The 25314-nt window shown below is 44.0% G+C and overlaps 1 protein-coding gene across 1 annotated transcript in view; it reads right to left on the bottom strand.

Annotated features, from left to right (window-relative positions):
* Positions 1 to 409: 409 nt before the first annotated feature.
* The window catches only part of LOXHD1 (lipoxygenase homology PLAT domains 1), a 215944-nt gene continuing 191039 nt past the window's right edge, over positions 410 to 25314 (bottom strand). Inside the window, exons 36-41 of the mRNA XM_072992974.2 lie at positions 20892 to 21069; positions 11439 to 11624; positions 6448 to 6618; positions 4253 to 4391; positions 2742 to 2903; positions 410 to 1513 (exon numbers count right to left, since the gene is read on the bottom strand). Of these exons, the coding sequence (XP_072849075.2) occupies positions 1033 to 1513; positions 2742 to 2903; positions 4253 to 4391; positions 6448 to 6618; positions 11439 to 11624; positions 20892 to 21069 (1317 nt within the window). The 3' untranslated portion in view covers positions 410 to 1032. The remainder of the gene's footprint in view (positions 1514 to 2741; positions 2904 to 4252; positions 4392 to 6447; positions 6619 to 11438; positions 11625 to 20891; positions 21070 to 25314) is intronic.

Raw genomic sequence — 25314 nt, 5'->3', positions numbered from 1 at the left:
TTTCCCTCTCCCCCCTCCCCATTGCAGCACTGTTCTATAATGCCACAGAAGGACTCCTCCTGCATCACAGACCTCTTGCAGATGGCACTGTAGAGCATTTTCTTTCATCCTGAAAAGGAAGAGAGGTGGAAATGGGGACTTTGTGTTGTTTCTCAACGCTTCAGGTGCTCATTGGGATCAGTGGCGCTATCACCACCATCCATTCTGGAACTGGTGGGACTGCGTTTACAAGAGGCAGGCAGTTCTGGGTCAACTCATTCAGAAATCTGGACCCCCTTGTCATTTAGAATTTGCTGCTACCCTCAGAAAATACAATTTTATCCGTGTTTAGGAGCCAACTGGCAAAGTTGCCGTAGCCCCGTAGAACACACTAGAAATATTTTTAAATTTTTTTAAAAAAGGTCCTCTGTTTTTCACATAACCACTTTCAAAATATATATTTTCTTTTACAAAATGGTAAATCAAATAACATTCATTATTAAAAACACAGTCGTATTAAGCACATGTAGAGTATTTGTCTTCACATGCAAAAAAAAAGTCTGTTGATGCCAAAGCTTCACAAAGAAAAACGAGGCATGAGTTTAACTCTACTGAGGTTTGGTCAGGATTGTACAAAATTTCTTGGGATTGAAGGGGAAGAGAATTGAAAAGAAAGCATCTTTTGCTACATATTTTTGTAAAATATTGAATGGCCAATGTTCACTTTAGAATCATGCTGAAATGAAAAGAGCTTCTTTAGATCTACATTCTAACAAAAAAAATTAATATGTTTTCAAATTCTTTGGGTTGGAGAGGGAATGAAATCCAGACTGCAGATCAATGGCCTAACTGGGCAAGCACAAGCATATCAGAACATGTTCCATTTAATAATAATTGTGTGCCATCAAGCCAATTCTGACTGATGGCAACCCTTTCCAGGTGTTTTACCATTCCCCTCCTCTAGGGGGCACCCTGGGACTGTGCAGCTTGCCCAAGGCTACACAGGTTGCTTTTCTGAGAACCGAATTCCCAACATCTGGCTTTGCACCCAGATCAATTCCTTGGGAACAGCTCTCTCCATGTCAACCCATCACCCCTATTCTCATCCAGCCACTTCCCACAGGGGAAATTCGTTGTCACACCGGTAGCCGAGTTAGTGATCTCAACCCTCTCAACCAACCATCCGGGAGAAAACCCCCTACTGTCGTGCTCAATCCGAACCTTCTTCAGCTCTCCGAGTTCAAGGATCTCCAGGTAAAACCGGTTCGTCTTGCCCCGTTCAAAGAGGTTTCGGAACTTCTGCTTGAGAGCTCGTTTGCCCGAATCCCCGTTGCCTCCGAAGATGGTAATGAAAACATTGGCGTCCGTTCCGGCTCCCTTCTCTGATCCTGTCACCACAATGGTCTCATATTTGACTGGCACCAAACTCCGAGCTTTGCTGGCGAAGCTCTCGATCACCTTGGCACACTCGAAGACTTTGTGATCGCCTCTCTTCCCGCGTAGCGGCAATTTTGCGTTGCACCTGAAGAAATACCTGTCAGGAAAACAGGACACTGATTTGAACTGGGGAGGATGAGTGAGTCAACATTTCAACCAAACATTCAGCTTTATATTTTTCTTGGGAGAGACTCAGGAGACTTACTTTCTCTAGCAAGTATTTTGTTAGCTTTACTAAATCCCATCTGATTGAAGTTTTGTTGCTTTTTCTTTGTTTTAATTTCCCTGGCAGGCCAACTTCCATGCTCAGCACAGTGGACAGAAAAAGCAGTCTAATTAGGTATGTAGTCTCCCTCGTCTTTCTTCCAGTTAATCTCTGCCACGCACCTCGCTCAACAGAACTTTAGTCTCAGAACTGCCTTAAAAAGGAAATAAAAAAGAAGCATCCCCAGGATCGTCACAAAAACACCCCCAAGTGTCTCATTTTATGACATGTTGCCAGAGGATTTTTTAGGATAAGGTTCAGCATGGATGGTTTGACATAAGACAATTTGTCAGTCCAATCACTGTGACCTTCATTTTACACGGTATAATCCCCTTTATCCACAATGCCAGAGCAGAATGAATCGGCTGGTGGGTGGATGCGACGGGAGCTCAACGGGACTGAGAAGGACAAGCCGGACCACTGGGATAGATAAAGAACCCGAAGCTCAGTTATTCTAATGGGATATTTATGAGCTTTGAAAACAATGGGAATCTTCTGTGCTTTGGTAAATTAAAAAAGGGTATCAGAATTCGGCAAACTCCAATGGAGTCATTTTATACAATAGGAAATTCCCAGCCAAAAGGAACAGATCCTAAACCCTCACTCGCCACTTGTTACGAGGGGCATGCTGGTGAGATTGCAAGAATATGGTCATGGTTTCCATGGGAAATTAGGGACTTCATACCCAAAGCCATACTGAAGTTGATGGACACACACAAAAAGGCACCAGAAAAGTATGCAAGCCTTCAAGATTACACATCTTGAGGTGTGATGTGCCAAAGTAAATGGGGGATTGATCATAAAAGCTTGCAGTGGCATCTTGTGATGTCACGGAGGAGGAAAGCTGTGCAGAGATCGCCCAATGGGGTGTGTCGGGTCCGGCAGCCATGTGAGGTTTCATCCAGGGAAGCCCACAGAACCCCCCGGGAGGGTACAAACATTTGGTTTGCCGTTTTAGACAATCCCACAGAGGTTGCCCCAGATGCTGGCTGGCTCTGCTGGTAGTGGCCTCATTGCTGGAGGCTGTCTGTCTAAGCCATTCACACCTGTGCCCGCTTACTTGTTGCAAAGTTCCATCTCTGTGACGACAATCTCCTGAACATGCCAGTAGACATCTGCTTTTATGCTTGATTTCTTCCCGTCTTTTGGACAGTGACCAACACAGATGGCCGCGATGTCGCCCACGTTCTTTGAAGAAAACTCAAATACATCTGTCGCTCCTCTGTAGAACCAACCCAACAGTTCTCGTTAGTATTGTGCAGACCGCCAATCACCGACGGCGAGAGAACACAAGTTAATTTGTACAAACTTGTAAAATGCAGGCTTTTAAAATAAAATAAAATAAAAAATACCCTTGATTGAACTGGCAAATTATCTGGCACAAAAGGATATATTTAATAACCTTTCAGTGAGTTAATCAGTGGAATGTTAAAAAACTAATAAAGGACCGATATCTCTCTCTGTAAACTGATTTGTTTTATTCCAGATGCAGCTGAAGAACATCCGTTTTCAAAAAGCATTCCCGGGCTTTACTTAATAGAAATGGGAAAGAAAATTCATGGTGGCTTTAGAAACACCCAAGTCTCTCAATTCTCCCGTCCCTCAACATGCAGGCAATTATAGTGGCCTATCTTATAGGCTTGGGAGACCAAATGTGAGATGGATCGACCCAGTAAATGAAGCCATGGCCTTTCCTTCACAAGGTTGGAGCAATTTTTTTTAAATGTCAGTACCTTTCAAGGCTGCTAATTCAGCAGACTGCATTTAAATCAGAAACTGTTCCACAGCACATAGCAATAACCTCATGTGATCACCAGGTGGATTACTGTGACACTGTGTCTTGAGTGCTTACAAAATTCGTTACTTAATTCACTAACGGAGCCCACACAAGTTTGCATATGCCCAACATGAAAGTTTTAAGGAATTCTGTTTTTGCTGCCTCCGCTGTAACTTTGAAATAACGGTTCAAATGCTGCCAGCATCTTTCCTGACTTACATCTAAGAAAGATGGGCCTGGCAAATCCCATCTTGCCAAAAACTTTTGGACTTGACATCTTGCATGGAACTTCCCTGGCAAAATCCATTTGCCATAAACTTTTGGACTTTTAAGTTCTTCACACTGGTACAAACCTGACCAAGTGGCCTTGAGCCAAGGAAGCTTGTGTATGGTATGATGATTTTTTTTTAGTAGTCTATAAAGGTACTGCCTACTCTTGCGTTTGCTTTTTAAAAGGTATCCATGCTTGCATCTCGGCAAATACTAGCCACAGTGAAACAGTCATCTTGGCAGCATCAAAACAGCTGGGAGGGAAAAGGAAAAATGGGTAATGCTTCCTGGGATATAATCACTTCCCCACTAAGATTGCTATCTTGGTGCTGCTAGTCGTAGGAGAATAGCAGTCTTTACATGCAGGTTGGCTCTCTTTTTTTTTGGTCGGGAAAGATGCTTCTGGAATGCTTCAGGAATGACTGAGTATATGTGTGTGTGGAGGGGGGGTTTGCCCATATTTGACCAAAGAGATTTACTGAATAAGGGTTATAGCTTCGGTCCAATATTGCTCTTGCACCTACCTCAGGAACCTTCTTTTCTTGGAAGAGTTCTCGAGCAGAAACTCTTTGGAACGTCCCCTCTTCCCTTCGAAAATAACGAAGACGTTTTCTTTTGTTTCTGCATCCTCTCTGTCACTGGTGATGGTGAGGATCTCATAAGCTTCGAGTTAGAGGAAGACAAACATTGAAGCAGGTTAACGGGGCAAGGAATCAATCACCCACCGGGCAGCAATTCCTAGCTCATTGCTCCGAAATAGCAAAAGAGGATCCCTATGGGACCTGGTTTACTGGGATGCTCAAACCAAGTTACTATGTATTCTGACTTTTTTTTAACCCTGAGAAGTACAGTGGTACCTCAACATATGAATGTCTCCACTTACAAACATTTCGAGTTACGAACGGCTCAATTTGCACAATGTTGCTTCGACTTGCGAACAGAGTTTTGACTTACAAACAGAAAAAAGCTTTCCGGCCCTTTTTTTGACCTAAGTTCATCTTAGGTCAAAAGAAGAAAAAAATAAAAATATTCTAGAGTAGAGTACAGATTAACCGGCTTTGCATTAGTTCCTATGGGAACTAATGCCTCTACTTGCGAACAGCACCTCGACATACGAACAAAAAACAACCAGGATGGATTAAATGGTTTTCAATGCATTCCTATGGGATATTTTGCCTCGACTTATGAATTTTTCGACGTATGAATGCCATTTCAATATGGATTAATTTTGTAAGTCGAGCTACCACTCTATCTGACTTCCTGATCTGTATTTTTTTCATGGTAGGTAAGAAGGACGTAGGCAGGAAATACTTTGTTTGGGACCAACTAACATGGATCCAAAAGCGTGCAAGCTTTCAGGCACACTCTCTAGCTTACCATCCAGCCTGACAAAGATTCTGAATAACTGTAAAGCTTGCATGCTTTTTTCAAATTTGAATTGGGTTTGATAAAGCTACTAAGCCGGTATGGCTCTACGGGCTGGAGTGACTGTACCTCTTGGGAGACAGGCCAGCTAAGATCATCTGGTGCACCTCTGGCCAAGGGGATTATGTGTTCTACCACTTCCACAGTTTGGGGCGAGCTGCACAGTCCCAAACTGTCTCTCAAAGGAGAAACAATAAGCCATTTCAGGGTACTTTACACCAAGAAAACCCTGGGAAGGATGCTAGAAGCCAGAATTGGTTTGATAGCACATAATTATGTTACAAACTTCTTGTTAGAGCAGTACGACAAGGGAACCCATTATCTCAAGAGGTGGTGAGTGTTCCAACACTGGAGGCATTGAAAGATTTGCTTTGCTTTGGATTCCTGTACTGAGCATGGGGTTGGACTTGAGGGCCTTATAGGCCCCTTCCAACTCAATGATTCCATGATTCTATAATTAATAAAATGGTTACCTACCTGCAGACTCCGGCTTCTCTATTTTTATGGGCCAAGGTGAGTGTGTTTGTTTTTATACCTGAACCAATACCTTAACTTTATCTTATATTTAACACTTAGTGGACAAAGATTTGACTCATTCCTTACACTAACTTGAATGAGGCTGTTTTTGCTGCCTTTTTCTACTCCCCCTCTCCTTTTTGGCAGCCATTGAGATGTGGGTCTTTGTCACCCAAGGCTTCTACAAAGGTTTCCTCCCACCACAGAATTTTTTATTTATTTATTTATTTATTTATTTATTTATTTATTCATTCATTCATTCATTCATTCATTCATTCATTCATTCATTCATTCATTCATTCATTCATTCATTCAACTTATATGCCACCCACTCTACCCAAAGGTCTCTGGGCGGCTTACAACTCTCTGGACAACTCTACAGTTTTGCAGGCAGGGGCTTTCCCTTTCAGAGGTTTGCTTCAGGAGGAGGCACTGCATATGCCAGATTTGCCCCAGAAAGTTTTGATTTCATGGGAGCGATGCAGCCCTTCTGTCTGCCAGGGAATCACGCCAGCCCAGCCCCCAGAGGCAGAGGCCCTGTGGCTGAAACAAAAAAGTTCCAGTGAGGACACAGACCGGGAAAGGATCTCTTGATGTTGTTTAGTCGTTAAGTCATGTCCGACTCTTCATGACCCCATGGACCACAGCACGCCAGGCCCTCCTCTTTTCCACTGCCTCCCAGAGTTTGGTCAAATTCATGTTGGTCGCTTCAGAGACACTGATTTCCAGGTGCTCCCTAAATTAGCCTTCCCCCCAGCCCTTATTTTGTCAAACCTACAGGTACGCTCCTTCAGTTCAAGGATGTCATTGTTGGCACAAGCGAGTTCCCGTATGAGCTGTCCATCATCTTCATCCTTCGCCAGCCAGCGGTCGCACTGGAAGCGGAACATCTTATCCAGGATGGAATCTTCCACATCAATGTATTCGAGGTGCCAGCCGGGTGCAATTCCTGTAGGAAAGAAAAGCAACTCATTGATGAAGGAAATAAAACGGCAACATTGCTACACACAGAAGGGCTTGAAACTTAAGAAGCCAGGATAGTGTCAGAGTTGGAAAATTGGGAGATCCAGGTTCGAATCCCTGCTGGCCCAAGAAATTCGCTGGCTGATTTTAGCTTGCAACACTTTCTCAACCTGAGCTATCTCACAGGGCCACTATGAAGATTGAAGGAGAGAAAAAGAGCCATTATCGTACCTTAAGCTCAATGAAAGAAGGCATGATATTTATTTAATTTAGTTTAATTCAGTTTAATTTAGTTCAGTTTAAATTCTACCTTGTGTTTCCACTAAAAGAATCAAGTGGGCTTGGAAACACAACTAAAAACAAATGGAAAGCCAATTAAAAACAACTTAAAGAAAAGAACCATTACAATAGCAGAATAATGAACCAAATAAAATCAATGCAGTATTCAGTATTTTTTTTAAAAAAATCATTTGAACTAATGAATATACAAATATGCACAACTCCATATTTATGCAGTGGGAGAAAGAATATTCTGAACTGTGGAAAAGGTGGCATTCAAATGAAATGCAAAGAATTTTATTTATTTATTTATTTGAAATATTTTAATCCACCTTTCTCTTTTAAAAGGACACAAGACAGCTTACATTGTTAAAAGACAGTATTTAAACCTAACAATGGTCACTATAAAAATACAAAAAGAATCAAACAAATAACATATCAAAAAAGCAACATCAAAACACATTCAAAGAAGTAAGGTATAACAATCCATTTAAAACCCCACTCAGGCAGCCAGTCTCAGAGGGAAAGCTTGCCTGAAGAGAAGGATTTTTGCCTGCTTGAGGAAGGACATTAAAGAAGAGGCCAGCCTGGCTTCCAGTGGGAGGGAGTTCCAGAGTCTGGGAGCAGCCATAGAGAAGGCCCTTTCCTCTGTCCCCACCAAGCGCACCTGTGAAGGTGGTGAGATGTTAATAAAGTCCTCTCCTGATGATCTTAACACTCAGGCAGGCTCCTAAATAGAGATGCGGTCCTTGAGATAGCCTGGGCCTAGCAGGACGTGGTGGCGCTGCGGGCTAAACCGCAGAAGCCTTTGTGTGCTGCAAGGTCAGAAGACCAGCAGTCGTAAGATCGAATCCATGCGATGGAGTGAGCTCCCGTCACTTTGTCCCAGCTCCTCACCAACCTAGCAGTTTGAAAGCATGCAAATGTGAGTAGATAAATAGGTACCACCTCGGTGAGAAGGTAAACAGCATTCCGTGTATAGCCGCGCTGGCCACATGACCATGGAAACTGTATTCAGACAAAACGCTGGCTTGGAAACGGGGATGAGCACCGCCCCCTAGAGTCGGACACAACTGGTCTAAATGTCAAGGGGAACCTTTACCTTTACCTTAGCAGGTGAGCACCAGTACAACCCTTGAAGTCAAAAAGGGATTTACAAAGGTATTGGGGTGGGGAGGGATGAGAGTGCTGAAGACCACGATTTGCATCCCACCCACCTCTGGTAGACAAGAATGAGGAAGGTGGATCCCTGGTCTCACTTCCCAGTAAGGCAGTTTTCTCGCTTCTAAAGCCTTGGCATGCCAGGTGAACAGAAGCAGGTCAGCAGGTGATGTGAAACCCCCATGATATACCTGAGACCCCAGAATGCCAGCATCTCACGTGTGAGGCATGCCCTCATCATTTTTGGAGCATGCAGAAGAACTGCTCCCGACCGGAGCAGACTCTCCTGGAGGAGAGGACGAAGAAGCCGAAAGGGGAGAAGGCATTTTTTGGAAGGAAAGACAAGGCGCCCGTGTCCGGTCTTGTTCAGCTATACTCCATATTTCGGCCTCACCAGCCACAAGGAAAGGTGACCCAGCTGTTGAGATTACAAACCTGCCATTTTTCATCACCTAACACAACAGCAAAGGGGGCGGGGGGGGGAGAGAGAAAAAGCTCTCTGCTCTTTCCGTCTGTACTCAGCTAAGCCTGGAATCTCATTGTTAAGGAATTAACCATTATGCTGCAAGGAAGGCATCGACCAAGAGGGATGTGCGCGCACGTGTGTGCATGCCTCTCCTGTAAGGGAGCCCCTTTTCTCTCAGAGAGCCTTTGAACAACCTGGATTTGAAGGCAAAGGCAGAAGGGACGGGTGTGTGTGTGTGTTTGCTACATTTCATCAGTGTGGTGCGTGGAAGAATGGATAGATGCTGCAGAAGGAGCAGAGGGTGGGTGGGTGGGGGATGACGGGCCCACAACTGGAGGGGAGCCAGACATCTCCGCCTCAAACGTGTTATCAGACCGGCAGCAGCTGGTGCAGGAATAGAAGCGGAAGGCAGCAGATTCTCTGCTTGGAAAGAAAGCCACATGGGCTCTGCGAGCCACCGGTTGACTCTGCAGTGGCATTTCTGTATTGCCGGTGCCCTATTTTTTCCATGTGCATTAAAGCTTGTTTTTTTTTAATACATCTTTCAATATTACAGGTTTTTTTTAAAAAACTAGTTTAATGTTGCTTTGGAGGTAGAATGGAATTTTGGCTTAAAAATGCGACATGGGTTAGAAAGGAACAGATTCTTCCATTGTTCGTCCTTGTAAGTTCAGGCTGTTTATCTTGTTCACCAACCGGGCACACGACGAAGACCTAGAGGTTAGTTTTTCTGGGGTCCCAGAAATACATCGACGTAGAACCAGATCCTGAGAGCAGTGAAGCTGATGGCCCAGGGTACAGCTGTAAATCCTTGCATAATGATTTTGAGGATCTTTCTGTTCCATCTGCGACCTCCCCACCCCCACCTCGATTCTGTAATGTCCAGCCCAATGAAGACTCCTGCATAGTCTGGATAGCTTAGTGGTTAAGGTCTCTGGTGTCAGAGGTTGGGAGTTCATTTCCCCCACTGTGCCTCCTTGAAGGGGCTGGCTTCAAATGGCTTTTTTTTTTCTTATTCATTACCCGGGAATACAAATATTTGCTTATTTATTATTTCTGCTTTCTGCCCACACTGGGTGCACTAAGTTTTATTTTGGGTAAATGTTGATCGTTATATTTGGTTTTATATGTATTGTACTTTTTAAAAAAATGACAAAGGAAGTACATGGCAAATGGTTGCTCTTCTAGAATGATACTCATTGAAAAGATGATGAGTCACAGAGCGCCTGAGGTGGAGAATTCCAGCTGAACATGGGCAGGCTCTACAGAATCACAAGAGGCAGCCACCCTGTTATACATGAGTACCTGTCTGAGCATCAGTGAGAGAGGGTGATCAAGACCTTCCTAACATGGCTGGGGTTGTTGCTTAGTCATTTAGTCATGTCTGACTCTTCATGACCCCATGGACCAGAGCACGCCAGGCCCTCCTGTCTTCCACTGCCTCCCGGAGTTGGGTCAGATTCATGTTGGTCACTTCGATGACCCTGTCCATCCACCTCATCCTCTGTCGTCCCCTTCTCCTCTTGCCTTCACACTTTCCCAACATCAGGGTCTTTTCCAGGGAGTCTTCTCTTCTCATGAGATGGCCAAAGTATTGGAGCCTCAGCTTCAGGATCTGTCCTTCCAGGGAGCACTCAGGGTTGATTTCCTTCAGAACGGATAGGTTTGTTCTCCTTGCAGTCCAGGGGATTCTCAAGAGCCTCCTCCAGCACCACAATTCAAAAGCATCAATTCTTCGGTGGTCAGCCTTCTTTATGGTCCATGGCTGGGGTAGGCAGCCCAAATATAGCTACTTCCAAATGACTGCTCACTCTTTAAACAGGCTCACAAATTAAAGCAAATTCAATGGCCCCAACCTCGTGTAAGCCAGGGCTTGTTGGTCAGTTGCCACAGCATCACGCCGGTTTTAGGAAACCTTCATTCCTTAGGTTGGTTTGTTACTGGGTTTCCCTGTTAGGGTCCCCGCCCCCGCTTTTAAGAAGTGGTAAATGGTGGCACATGCCCACCTTTAGACAAGTCTCTTGCCTCTGTCACTGAGCTACAGCTACAATACGACTGAACTCTCTCTCTCTCTCTCTCTCTCTCTCTCTCTCTCTCTCTCTCACACACACACACACACACACACACACACACACACACACACACAGAGAGAGAGAGCGAGAGAGGATATCAATGTATTAATGTGAAATATACTGCTGTTTCCCTTTCAGAAACAAGCACATAAAACAAAGCTCATCCTGGCCCTGCAGAGCCTTTGGCCCAAACTGTGCCACCTCCACTATCCTCTCCCCCACCCCCACCCCCAATGCTGCCCAAAGGAAATTGGTGGCTCCAGTCTCTGTGGGACAGAGAATCCACTCCAGAGTTTTGTCTGAACTTTACACAAACTAGCCAAGGTGCTGAAGCTTATCTCCAAAACTGCTCCAGCAACTTGGGTCGCTCCCATTTAACATTCAGACTAAAACCGGCAGCGGTTTCTCTTTTCCCATGAAAGGGGAGCAGCCTCCCCTGGCACTGCCCTGTCTTAAAACTGACGTGTTTGAGGACAGATCTTCTTTTTTTGTTTTAAGAAAATGGTCTTGATATTTTTAACATCAGGACAGAGGCGGAGAAAGTCCCTCCCTTCAGAGGCTGGACAACAACTTCTATCAGCCCCACCCAGCAATGCCATTGGTGAGGAATGGGGTGGGGGGGGAGATACAGCTCAATATCTGGAGGGCCCCTTTTGGCCAGCCTTTCTTTAAGCCGATGACTCCCAACCTTTGGTTCCAAGATGTTCTAAAGCTAAAACTCCCAGAAGCCTTCACCACTAGCTGTACTCACTAGGATTTCTGGGAGTTGTAGTCCAAGAACACTTGGAGACCCACTGCTCTAAGAATGAATCATGTCCATCTTGTTACCTTTGTTGTCATGCCAGATGCGAACTTTACAGAGATCCCCGAGGCTGAGCACGTCGTCAAAATAGAACACATCCAACCGGTCCCTTTCAAACTTATTGGACCTGTTGGATTCCTTCAGAGCTAAAGTCCCAGTGTCTCCGTACTCTCCAAAGATGATCATGGACACATTTGCATCTGTTCCGGCCCCTGCAGAAAGAGAGAGAGAGAGAGCAAGAGAACAGAGCATCAAGCGATTTGTCAAAAGGGGGCAGGAGGTGTATCAGGAAATGTCTGAGACCACGTCAGACCTTGATGCCTGCTTTGTGGAGGAGAAAAAAATAGTGCTTTATTAAAGTCACTCTGGAAGGCTTCTCATACTTACTTGCCAGGTAGGATGTCCCAGCCAAGGACACAACAGCTTAGGATAAATATTGGCACATGTTAATTTACAGCTAGGGATAGAAACTTAGAGCTAATTATAATTTATGATGATTTAAATATAACCTATTTGACAATAAGTGAATGTGATTGTTTAGTCCAAGTGGACTTTACCGTAAATAGAAATAAATACATTTCACTGGACAAAGACTGTGATCAGCTGGCTTACATCCCTGTTCAGTCGGTTTTTCAAATGCTAATTCCAAGGACTTGTCTTTCTGATCTTATAGACCTTTTGTGCTTGGGCAGCCCTTCTGCTAGTGCAAGGACAGACAACTCAGGCTGGCCCAGGGACCAATTTTCTGTCCCACAGGACCTCAAAGGGAATGGGGGTGTGTGTTCCTGCACAGACCTCAAAACTGCATTTTTGACTGTGTCTATGTTATTTTATGTTATTATCTGCAGATAGGATGCTTTCCTGTGTAAAAGGAGGCTACATGGCTACCCTGTAAGGCCAATGCTGGGCTAAGATTACTAGTGGGGCACACCATTAATGTAACCCATAAACCTCTGGCTCTCCCTGCAATTCTGGCCACTTTATGGCCACCATGCACCTTTCTGAAAACAAGAGTTGCCATTTGGAAGGAGGGGGACAGCCGTCCCCCTTCCAGATAATTTGTGTACTGAACATCTGGATCTCTTTTTTTTTCCTGGCTGGTGGCAGGGCTTCTATGTTTTTTGGGGGGAATAATGGATGTTCGGGGACACTTCTGGCCTTATGCAAGGCATTAGAACCACCCTGTCTGTGCTGGTTTCTGTGCCCTGAAATGCTAGTTCAGTCTGAATGCTGGGACAGACCTGCAGATGAAACCAGAAAAAAAAGATTCCATGTGTCAATAAGGCTTTTTCTCCATATGAAAAATCAACCTCACAGGGACGTGAAGACAAATTTTGTGTTATAGGGGGACATCTCTGTGTATATGTGTGTGAAAGAGAGAGAGAGAATATGGGTACCAGTGTATAGAACAGAAAGGAACACATCACTTTGTGCATAAGGATATATGCAGAGTGGAGTCAAGACCCCATTCAGATGGAAACGGATTATATGAAATTGGGCTTTAACTGTTCATTTATCCCTTCCAGAAAACTGAAGGAGGAAGCAGAGTCGGGGGAGTTTGCCTGGCAGGGCCTGTCATGAGCCTGGGGTTTGCTGCGGGTGATGAACAAACCCAAATAAACCCTCTTTCTTCTTTCAGCAAGACAGGCTCCTTATTCAGTCAAAGACCTTGAAAGGTAAAGACCTAACCATGTCTTGGAAAGAAAGGAAAAAAATCCTCCAAGAGGGAGAGAGAGGCCTACGAAGACCTCATGCTGCGGCATTCACTGCGGGACCAATTAGCCGGGGAAGAGAAAAAGAACGAGGAGAACCAGGAGAAGCGAGTGTACACGTTGGCCCACCTCGCCCTGCCCGGCTTCTCGAATGACTGAAACGAGCCTGCCTCTGGAAAGGGAAAGAAGAATAAATAAAGCCAGCCTCCATGCATAAAGAGATGCCATCTCCACTGTTGCAATTTTGATCTATATCATGGCGTAATTCATGGGAGGGGGATTGTCAAAGGTGACAGAACCGGCAGGGGAGAGTTCTCCGTTTCAAAGGCAGTCCAAGGTGAATCCTTGTTCTGAAGGCGTTCTCTACTTGAAAGGGCTGTGTCCACTCATCCTGTAAGGAGGAAGAAACTGCAATAGAGAATCCAATTGTCTTCCAAGGAAGCAAAACTCAACATTCCTTCGAGATAAGCTGCTCTGAGCATGGGTAACTCCTTTGCTGAAATGTGAGAAATCGTAAGGTAAAGGTAAAGGTTCCCCTTGACAATTTTGTCCAGTCGTGTTCGACTCTAGGGGGCGGTGCTCATCCCCGTTTCCAAGCCATAGAGCCAGCGTTTTGTCCGAAGACAATCTTCCCGTGGTCACATGGCCAGTGCAACTTAGACACGGAACGCTGTTACCTTCCCACCGAGGTGGTCCTTATTTATCTACTCGCATTTGCATGCTTTCGAACCGCTAGGTTGGCGGGAGTTGGGACAAGTGACGGGCGCTCACTCCATCACGTGGATTCGATCTTATGACTGCTGGTCTTCTGACCCTGCAGCACAGGCTTCTGCGGTTTAGCCCGCAGCGCCACCACGTCACAGGGAGAAATCGTAACCAATGCATATATTTCTCAAGGACCAATCAATTGCTGCATACTTTTGTTCTTTTTTTTTTTGTTGAACCCTAGAAAAACTTGAACCCTGTTGGATCTCGGGGTCCCCCACCCTGCTGGGCACCCAAGTTTTACCTGACTAAACCTGTTGCCCTTTCCTCCAAGAAACTCCACTTCTTATTATTGCTCAAGACTTGGCTTCATAAAATTAGCTAAGACCTCAAGCTCCGGGAGTAACAGTTGTCTGATCTCCCTCAAATATCTTATTTTTGAAAAACTATCTTAGACCTCTGAATGGGATTGCAAGCTCAGAAGGTCTCCCCATCCCTGAGGTTTTTAAGGCAAAGCCTGAGTAGAGGTGATGGGTCTTTGTGAAGTCAAAGAGGCAAGGGTCAGAACATAGCATCTTCTCTTTACTGCTAACCCTCAGGTTTTGTCTCACTGCTGCGAGGGCTTGACCCCAGTGGGTTCATGCACTTTGGTTCATTGCACTGTTTTGGAGCAACAAACATTGTAATGGACAAACATTCAAAAAAAGGTTGCAATAAAAATCAAACCGTCTCCTCCTCTTCCTCCTGTGCTTGAGATGTCTCTCCTTGCCTGGAGAACTACAGGAACACTGCCATCCTCTGAGATTTCAGCCATGGCCCTGACAAACCACATTTGAGCTCTAATGCACATTGGGAATCAGGGTAAGGGTTAGGGTGGTGGCATTGCTTCAGGGCTCATTCCTGACCCTTTAAGCCAACAGGAACATTGGAGAGCTGAGGAAGCGCATTAATACAGGAGAGGGCAAGCTTGAGGGGTCCGGGGACCCATTTTCTGTCCTCCGTGTCCTTCTGGGCCATGCAAATGGAAAATCCATCAAACAAAGAAAAAATCAAGAAGAAAACAAAACCAGAGGCCAAATGAAATCCATTTCCTGTTCTGAAAATGGTGTAACATGGTGCTGAAAATCGAACTGCAGCACCTGGAGGCTTCCCAGAACAGTAATAGGGTTCCCCCACCTTCCTTGGGGGAGTCTAGGAGAACAAGGGGCTACAAAAATCCACCCCTGTTCTAAAAACCGTACCCTTCCAACATACTTTCTGTCTCTCCTACCACCATGTTAATTGTTGTTTACTGTTGTTTAGTCGTTTAGTCGTGTCCGACTCTTCGTGACCCCATGGACCAGAGCACACCAGGCCCTCCTGTCTTCCACTGCCTCCTATAGTTGGGTCAAATTCATGTTGGTCGCTTCGGTGACACTGTCCAACCATCTCGTCATCCATCATCCCCTTCTCTTGCCTTCACACTTTCCTAACATCAGGGTCTTTTCCAGGGAGTCTTCTCTTCTCATGAGATGGCCAAAGTACTGGAGCCTCAGCTTCAGGATCTGTCCTTCCAGTGAGCACTCAGGGTTGATTTCCTTCAGAATGGATAGGTTTGTTCTCCTTGCAGTCCAGGGGACTCTCAAGAGTCTCCTCCAGCACCACAATTCAAAAGCATCAATTCTTCAGCAGTCAGCCTTCTTCTTGTTTACTGTACTGTTATCAATAAAACATTGTTAACTGCCTAGGGTATCATTTGATGATCAATAATAATCGATCTCTTACGGGCTGATATAAAGTTTTATAATAGCTTCTGCGTGGTTTCCAGGGATCCGCATGGATCGCTGAAGTCACCCAGGAAAGATTCTGCCCCCAGATACATAGAAAAACAGAGACCCTACATCAAAATCTGCTCTGTGCATTGTTTTGGCACAAATGTTCCCACAAAAGTGGTTTTAAAGAACCAGAAATACACTTCTGGCCCTCTTCTAGTTTTTTGTGGGGTGGGGTGGGGTGCTAAGTGGCCCACAGCAAATACTAGGGGCTGAAAATTGCCTTCCAGCACCTCAGATCTTCCCCATCCATGCTTTATAATTAATAAATAATAATGAGGGCAGCAGTTGCAACAGAATCCATGCAAAAGGGAGAAGCAGCATTTTAGCTCGTTCAAAGCTTGCAAGCATCTCTGTCAGATGTATGGTTACACTGACTGCAGTATAATCTGATCAAAAACAAGCTCACCTCATTCATTCCTTAATTTGTTTTCCCTGCCCTCCCTCACTGGCTGTCTGAGTTCATAACAAGATAGAGCTCCCCATCTTTAAAACCCATCACCCTTCATTTCCTGGGAAAAATGAAGGTGACGTATTTGCTGATGTTGACATCTCTAGTTCTGCTCTTTCCTTCGGCCTTTTCTCTCTCTCACACACACACACACACACACATAGAGAGAGAGAAAGAGCGAGAGCGAGAGCGAGCGAGCGAGAGAGTCATGTTCTGATAATAATCACTGGACTCAAAGAAAAACCTAATTCACACGTTCGTCATTTGGATTTTCATTTTTCAGATTTGATTTTTTTTCCCCCAAAGGGAAGGGTCGTAAGACTTTAGAAAAGTCGGGAGGGCCACGTCAGCACAACCCTATGATGTTCCTTCCATTTCCATGACAGGGAGGTATGATTCGAGCCAGTAGCCAAGCTGGCTTGGGAATTCTGGGATTCTTTTCCGGGATGCCTTTCTGCTTGGTTTCCAAGCTACGTCCCTGAAGCAAGCCTACATGCCAGGAAAGGAGGAAACAAAATACAAGCGCCATTAACATTCCATCAAAGACATTTAAAACAACAAGCTGCAGTCCAAACTAAGGAACGTGTCCAGTCTCTGTTTGGAATATACCTCGAATCGTATACACATGTCATGGGAATGGCAAAATACGGGAAATGTCCAGGGCTGCTCCCAAACAACCCAAAAACATTGTGTAAAGGACTATGACGAATCCTGCTGAAGCCAAGCAAGCTCAGGGATTGTAGAGGAGGAGAAAGAGGAAGAGAGGAATGCCTGGAGTTTCATTGCGACAGGAAGGAAACATAATATATAAAGAAGGAAAGGGTTTGTATTCTTGAAGGCTTTCACAGCCTGGATCTGATGGTTGTTGTGGGTTTTTTGGGCTCTTTGGCCGTGTTCTGAAGGTTATTCTTCCTGGCGTTTTGCCAGTCTCTGTGGCCGGCATCTTCAGAGGACTGGAGTAGGAACTCTGTCCATGCTCTGTTGCTGTTTGTTGGATAGTTGAGTACTGATAGCTGTGGGAACAGCTTTTGTTCTTTTCAGGAGATAAGGTGATCAGCGTGTTTTTGTTGTGATAAGGGGGAGAGATTATCTGTCACTGTGATTGATGGGTGTTTTTAGCTGGTCTTTTTAATGCAATGATCCCTGGTCCTTGTGGCTGGGTAGAGTTCGAAAGGAATGCCTGGAGTTCCATTGCAACAGGAAGGTGAGAGGATAAAGAAGGTAAGGGTTTAATTCAGCATCACGGCATCATTGTTGACTGTTCCCTTCTACTGATGGATATAGGAAACCCCGAAGAAAAGGCAGCCTTATAACAGAACACCAGTATGGGACAATGAAACATTTATTTTCCATATGGCCATGCCTCCACAGAAACCTCTCCCACCACGGGTTTTGGGACTATCCTGGGTGGCCCTACATATATAATGAAAGATTTGTTTCCTAGCTCATCCATCAATTATCCACAGCTGGGCTTAAGCTGTAAATTGTAAAATCTGGAGCCCAAACCATAGCAGGCAAGAATTAATGTATCTATCTATGCGCTGATTTGATTTCTAGCTAGTCTCCAAACTATGTCCCCAGAGCAGCTTATGTAAATGAAAAGCATACACCGCACGGGTGGGTGGGAGAAACACGTAATATTTCATCCAAACAGTTTATAATTTAATAACAAACACCACAGCACAAAAACATCAGAGAACTATAAAAAACAGCTGTAAAGGCTCATAAACTGAATGCCCTGTGGGTTCAACCATCAAAGTTCATCTGGCCCAGAATCCATGATTCCTAGCAAAATGATTCCATATTAAGATCTCTGTTAGGGGCGGGTTGGGCTGCTTTGGGACTGGGCTGGGGGTGGACTCTCTTTATTTGGTTGTTTTACGCAGAGTTTGGAAGTCCAGCTGTCAGGGATGCTGTACCAATGGGTTTCTTGCAGAAGCAAGAAGTTGGATGATGGCTGTTGGGGGTTCCTTCTACTTTATCTATAGAGGTGTTTACATGACACAGTTACAGGGGTTAGATACCTCTTTATCTGACATGGCTCCATCCTATGGAAAGCTGGGATCTATAATTTTGGTGGGAGGCTTGGAGTTTTCTGCTAGAGAGCTCTAGTTCACTCCCCTGAATTATAGTGCAGAATCCCAAGTACTGTATTCTTCTGTGTATAAGACACCCACATGTATAAGACACCCCCAACTTTTCTAACCCAAAATTAAGAAATCTAAGTGGGGCTTAGAAAGTGTAGGGGAAAAGGGATCAAAGTGGTGCAGGTTTGCTTTGATCCCTGCTTTCTCCCTTTGTGCTAACCCCTGCGGGGCTTAGCAAAAGGAGGGGGAAAGGGATCAAAGCAATCCCGCAACTGCATGATCATTTTGATCCCTTTCCCCCTTCAACAGCCATGGGATTGCTTTGATCCTTTCCCCCTCCTTTTGTTAAGCCCTATGGGACTTAGCAAGCAGAGGGGAAAGCAGGGATCAAAGCGATCCTGCAGCACTTTGATCCCTGCTTTCCTTTTGCTAAGGATTAACAAGTGGAGGGGGAAGCAGGGATCAAAGCCCTGCAGGAACAATTTGATCTCTGCTTTCCCCTCCACTTGTTTTTGTACTCTCCTCAGCTTACTCCCGTGTATAAGACAACCCTCAATTTTTAGTCTAAAAATTTTAGACAAAAGTATAGTCTTATACATGGAAAAATATGGTACTTTGCTGATGTACATAACCCAGCATTCTGTAGGACGCGGTTATGGTAGGTAAGGTGAAATGGAACTGCTATGATGGCGTAATGTAGATATATTCTCTAATTCTAAGAGGGTATGGCAGTGAAAGCCAGCGTAGTGTATTGCGATGGTTGCCACACTTGGGGCCCTAGATGTTCTTGGATTACAATTCCCAGAAATCATAGGCAGCAAAGCTAGTGTTGAAGCTTCTGGGAGTTTTAGCCCAAGAACATCTGGGACCAAAATGTGATAACCATTGCACTACTCTATGCTGCCAGATAAAGAGGTGTCGAACTCCTTTAACTCTGTAGTGGATAGAGTGTTGGATTGAGATTCACGAGGCCTTGATTCAAATCTCCACTCAGCCATGAAAACTCATGTGGGGACTGGCACTGGGAAAGCCACCCCTTAAATAACTCACATTCCTTGGAAAACCTCCTAGGGTTATCATAGGTCAGAATCCAATTGGTGACACCGTACAAACCCAACACAACGCTTTTAACCCATGGCAATTTTAACTGCCCTGGCACCATATCAAATATTCCTGAGTTTTGTAGTTTGGGAAGGTACTCGAAAGTTCCTGCTGTAGTTCAGGGGAATGCACAAGAGATGTCCAGTAGAACATTCTTAGCACCTCATTTGGTTAAATAAATAAAAAATCCAGGATTCCTTAGGATGCAGCCACGGCCATCAAAGTAAAATTGCACAGAATCAGAACTCCGTGACCCCCGTTTCCAACAAGACCATGGCAGCTGCTTCACAAGGAGAGGCCAAGTGGCAGGAGAGGGAGGGTAAGATGGCAGGAGCCTCTTCACTGGCTTGGCTAAGCAAACAGCTGCCCTTCAGAGGTATCTTTTCTTCAACTGGTATAGCTACCTTATTGGACTGAGACGGGTGTAATTCCTGAGCCAAACAAAGAAACTACAGTGAGTTGAACTTGCATCGGTGGGACCGACCTGAATGTGGGCCTACTGGCCAGAACGGTGTTGGTGTTTGCTTGCACGTTGTGTCGCTTCTTCTAGCTCATTGAGGCTAATTCTGATGCTGCAGCACACCGTACTTATGCAACCACACACATGATCAGGCACCTTGTCAATTAATTGCACTCGGCAGAAAGGTAGAAAATAGTTCTAGCTAGCCATCTAACAAATAAACACATAGCCAACAGAAGCCATTCCATCTGACTGTAGCAAATTGAGTGATGGGACAGCGGCCGCTCTATCAATTTAGCTGAAAAACTGGCTACCATTAGGTCCCTCAGAAGAGGGTGAGATTAGAGACCTGGATTTAGCCAGATTGAAGGATGAACACATTAGAGAATACAGTAACATCTTACCAAAAACAGAGTTCCCTTAAAAATGTGAAAGATGTATATCCTAGCACAAGTCTCACTCCACATGTTGGAAAATAGCTAGGTTTTGCTAGCTATCACTGGGATGGAAACCTGGGCTTCATTTGCAAGTCTGGTGGCTGAGGCACTGAGGTTTGCAGGAACTGTGTGCCTGGAGGGAAAACTTTATAAGAAACATACATGTTGTAATGTTTAACTTGACCCTCAGTGAGAATGCGGATTGAGCAAAGAAGATTAAAGTATTTAAGGGAAGAAGATTTGTCAGAAAAGGGGTTTAATTAATGAAGAGCTAATGTCTGTGGCTAGCATCCTACTGAGAGAACACAGAGTGGAAATCCTATCGCACAAGTGTTCACCCTACTCCAGCAGGGTCCCTGTTCCCTGCCCATTCTTGTATGTCTGCGAGATCAGTCACTCTAGAGGTCACGCAAGAAAATGTAAGGACTTACCCAATGTTAATTCAAAACATTCCCATAAATTGGAAGCAACGTTAGCACTTAATAGCTTTAGACCGGTGGTTCTTAACCTTGGGTTTCCAAATGTTCTTGGACTACAACCCCCATAAATTTTGATAAGCACAGTTTGTAGTAAAGGCTCCTGGGCATTTCAGCCCAAGAACATCTGTGGACCCAAGGTGAGGAACTACTGATCTAGATAGACATCCTGGCCTAATTTCTGTTGATGCTAAACTATATATATAAAAAATTGAACAAGGTTGAAAATGTTCACATACCTCCAACATCACTGGTTTTCACCTGGATGGTGTATGTTGTGTATTCCATCATCTGCTCCTCATTAATCACTGCTGGCATCTCCCACTCCAGCGTAAGATTGTCGCCCCACTGCGTTGAGAACCAGTCATTGTATGTAAATATCGTCACCTCTTGCGTGGTTAGATTCTTCATGATAATCTAGGAAGAATCAAACCAAAGGAAGCAACTCTGGATACAATTGAAACATTGATCCCTTTGCTGGCCTAGAAGAAACCCAGAGCCCAATCCACCAAAAGATTTTTAGTAATCTAGGGGAGCTAAATGATCAGCTGATCTACTAGAGCTACCCATATATCTATTTGTGATGTATCTGACATTAGTAAAATCAATTTTTCTGGATGACAGCTCCTACTGGCCATACCTTCTGGGGGGGGGGATGTGGGATTTGCAGTGCAAAAAGAAAACTTTTCCAAATTTATTTATTTATTTGTTTGTTTGTTTGTTTGTTTGTTTGATTGATTGATTGATTGATTGATTGATTGATTGATTGATTGATTGATTGATTGATTGATTGATTGATTGATTGATTGATTGATTTATACCCCGCCTATCTGGACCGATGGACCACTCTAGGCGGCTTCCAATATAAAATTAAACAATAAAACACAACAAATACATGGCTAATACAAAACAACTAGAATAAACTAAAAAATAGGGGGGAAAAGAAGACGAAAATCAAGAATTGGCTGGAGGGAAGGCCTGAATGAATAACCATGTTTTTAATTGGGTTTTGAAGATGCCCAGCGTAGGGGCCGCACGAATTCCCGGAGGGAATTCTAAATCCAGCAATCATGGCTATCCAGGTGGTTTACAGGGAGTGATAAAATGTAAAACGACAGTCTCAAGTATAAAGTATGAAACAAAATAAAACTACAAATAGCATTAAAAAAAACCCAACTACTACAAGAGGCAGGTGTTTCAGACTGCAGCCAAGGTGCAGAACCTATTTTGGGCATTGGGTTAAGTACCTGTAACAGACTACAATATAGAGTGGATTCACTGCCTGACAGACATTAGATCCTCCAGTGGCAGGCACTGGTTTTCAAACAGGAAAAGAGTGAGATACAAGCCTACCATCTGGTCTCCATTGTGAGGTCCTTTGCCTCACAGCTGGTGAGAAAGGAACAGAGGATTATACCGATTTGGACATTTTTAAGATCATTTCATGACTTTCCATTCACACAACACACAAGCTAACATTGGTTCATTTGTCCCGGCAAGCAGTTTATTTCCCCCTCGCCAAGAGGGTTGTTTTATATTGTACCGGTGATGAATTGCTTCATTCCTTATCATTTTAGCTTGTATGAATATATTGCTGTTAATTTATTTCCTTTGCAAAGGGGTTGGGGGTTCTGGGCCCTGCGGCCACTTCATGGCCATTGTGCTTGTACCTTAAATTTTGTTTTAAAGGGATATCAGTAAGCCACTTGTTTTTGCTGGTAGTGGCTGCTACTAGCAAAACATGAATACATTGCTCAGAAGAAGACAGCTAGAAGGAGAGACCCTCCCTCTCTCTTTGTAGGTGAAAGAGAGCTAGAAAGAGAGACATTTCCTGCTTTGAATTGCAAAAAAAGTTTACTCTCTCTTTAAACCCTGCTTTTCAGGCTAGGCTTCCTCCTCCCATCACTTGTGCTCTACAGATATACCCCTTTTGTTATTTTTTCCACAAAGGGGCTGATTGCTCCAAGGAACAATAGAGCAAAGGAATCAACACAAAATTAAAGAGCAGTGTAGCCTGTTATAACAGCTTAAATAGAAAGAAATGAATCAATGCGGTTATAAACAATGTGAACGCTCATGCCAATATATAAATATATATATACTCTGTGTGTGTGTGTGTGTGTGTGTGTGTGTGTGTGTTTCTCTCTCTCTCTCTCTCTCTTATCTATCTATCTATCTATCTATCTATCTATCTATCTATCTATCTATCTATCTATCTATCTATCTATCTATCTATCTATCTATCTATCTATCTGTCTATCTGTCTCTCTGTCTCTCTGTCTGTCTGTCTGTCTGTCTGTCTGTCTGTCTGTCTGTCTGTCTGTCTGTCTGTCTATCTATCTATCTATCTATCTATCTATCTATCTATCTATCTATCTATCTATCTATCTATCTATCTATCTATCTATCTATCTATCTATCTATCTATCTATCTATCTATCTATCTATCTATCTATCTATCTATCTATAACTGGGGTTCTTTTCTTAGGTTTATACAGACAGGAATCTGTGATGGTTGAGTGGGGTTACCTTTTCCCACTGCAATTAAACTCTCGTTCAATAGGAAGAACACTTTTCTGACCATACTGGAATTTCAGTGTTGCCACTGGAATGGTTCAGGGTTAGGACTGGGGTTCAATATTAAGTTTCATGGGCCCTTCTGTTTTTCCTGAACTCCCCCAAGGATTCCATGTGCTTTCCTTCCTGTGCTCCCCGAGTCTCAACAGCACCAAACTTCTGATACCGGCACACATGCATTCTGTTTTTTAGCATCATGGTTTGTCAAAAAGAACACAGGACATTTTGGATCCATATGTTACACGGGCTAGGGGGGAAAAAGTATCCCAAGGGCAAAATGTAATACTAGATTTGTTGGGACATTTATTAGCCAGACTACTAATTGTGTTTTTGGGGGACGAGAGAGGCTGTCAAAAACCTGTTCCTGTTTGTAGCAAGGGACTGAGGCACTAATTAAAACTCTCCAGATGACGGTGCTTCAGAAAGCTTGAAGTGTAGGCTTAATTCTGCCTAGACTCGGCAAGAAAACATTATTCTCTGCGACTAAAATGTCCTGGTACCTGAGGAATAAGATACTTGCATTTTTTAAGAACTTCTTGTTACGATTCACTTATTTTTAGTTGTTTTTCCTAATTAGCTATTTAGAAAAATGTATTCAAAATAATCTTCCATTGTCATTTTGCCGGAACAGGAGAACTCCAAATGTTACGGATGCGTCTGCATAGCAACAAATGGTTAATTACGATGCTGATGGCTTAATTTGCCTTCTCATCTTGTCTACTTAGCACTGACAGTGCGCCATCTGTTTGACATTCCAGCTCTACCCCGACAAGCACTTCCCCGTATGTTCTTCCTTGCATGCACGACCGATGGAAATTAAGGTGAGTGTGGAGGAACTTTTACACGGTCTCGCTGGAAGTCTAGTGTGATAAATTTTGGGATGTATTATTACCCCCTTGGAATTTAAGGGTGTGCCTTGTTTAAATACACATTTCTCCAGGTTGGAAAAGAAGTAGCAAGCAAGACCAACACTCGGTTCCAAATGAAGCTAACCAAAGTTGGACTCAAAAGATGGAATTTTGCAACCAGTATAACTGCTACGAATTCAGAATATTTGCACAGATCACTTTGCTTATTTCTGGTTAAATTAGGGTGGGTAATTATGGCCTTCCAGATAATGTTAGTCTACGACCCCTGTCAGCCTTAGTTAGCACATCCTTTGGCTGACTAAAAACCTGGCTTGGAGGTTTAGGCATCTGACTGCATAGATTTGGGAAACCTACACAGTCCCAGGATGCCTGCAGAAGAAGGGAATGGTAAATCTGAGTACAGTGGTGCCTCGCATTACGATGTTAATTCGTTCCAGCGAAATCGCTGTAGAACAAAAATGTAATACGAAAATAAAAAGCCCATTGAAACGCATTGAAACCCCTTCAATGCATTCCAATGGGCTGGAAACTCACCGTCCAGTGAAGATCCTCCATAGGGCGGCCATTTTCGGTGGATGTCTTGCGAGGAATCCGTCCCAGAAAACAGCGGGGAGCCATTTTATTTACCCGTCAGCCATTTTGAAACCGCTGATCAGCTGGAGGAAAATCGTCGTTTTGCGAAGAATCGGTTCCCAAAGCAGGGAACTGATCATCGCAAAGCGAAAAAAACCCATTCAGACCATTGTTTTGTGATCACAATTGCGATCGCAAAAAGATCGCCATAATGCGGTTTCATCGTAATGCAGGGCAATCGTAAAGCGAGGCACCACTGTATAAGAATTGATTTGCTGGTCTTTGATGAGGATGATGAAATATTAGGAAGAGCCCAGTGGCTCAACATGGTGTAAAGTCCCAAGAGAAGTACACCTACTGAATCAATAGAATTATGCAAGTATTGATTGACTCACAGTTCAGCACCTGATCCAATGAGTCAACACTAGTTGATCCCCACTATTGTATTCCTGGCGAAAACAAAAGAAAAAACAAAGAATATGAAAACGTTGCGCCACCAGACTAATTGCTATAGTTTCGTGGACAAATCCACCCCCTCAGACATATGCTAGCACAGACAACCACGGCTACCTCTTCTAAAACTATTGCATTCCTTATTACTATGTAGGGGTGTGAAAGTTGGACAGTAAAGGAAGCTCAAAGG

This window comes from Pogona vitticeps, chromosome 2, assembly GCF_051106095.1.
Source record: "Pogona vitticeps strain Pit_001003342236 chromosome 2, PviZW2.1, whole genome shotgun sequence".
In the NCBI taxonomy this organism is placed as follows: domain Eukaryota; kingdom Metazoa; phylum Chordata; class Lepidosauria; order Squamata; family Agamidae; genus Pogona; species Pogona vitticeps.
This window is presented reverse-complemented; position numbering and strand designations above follow the sequence as displayed.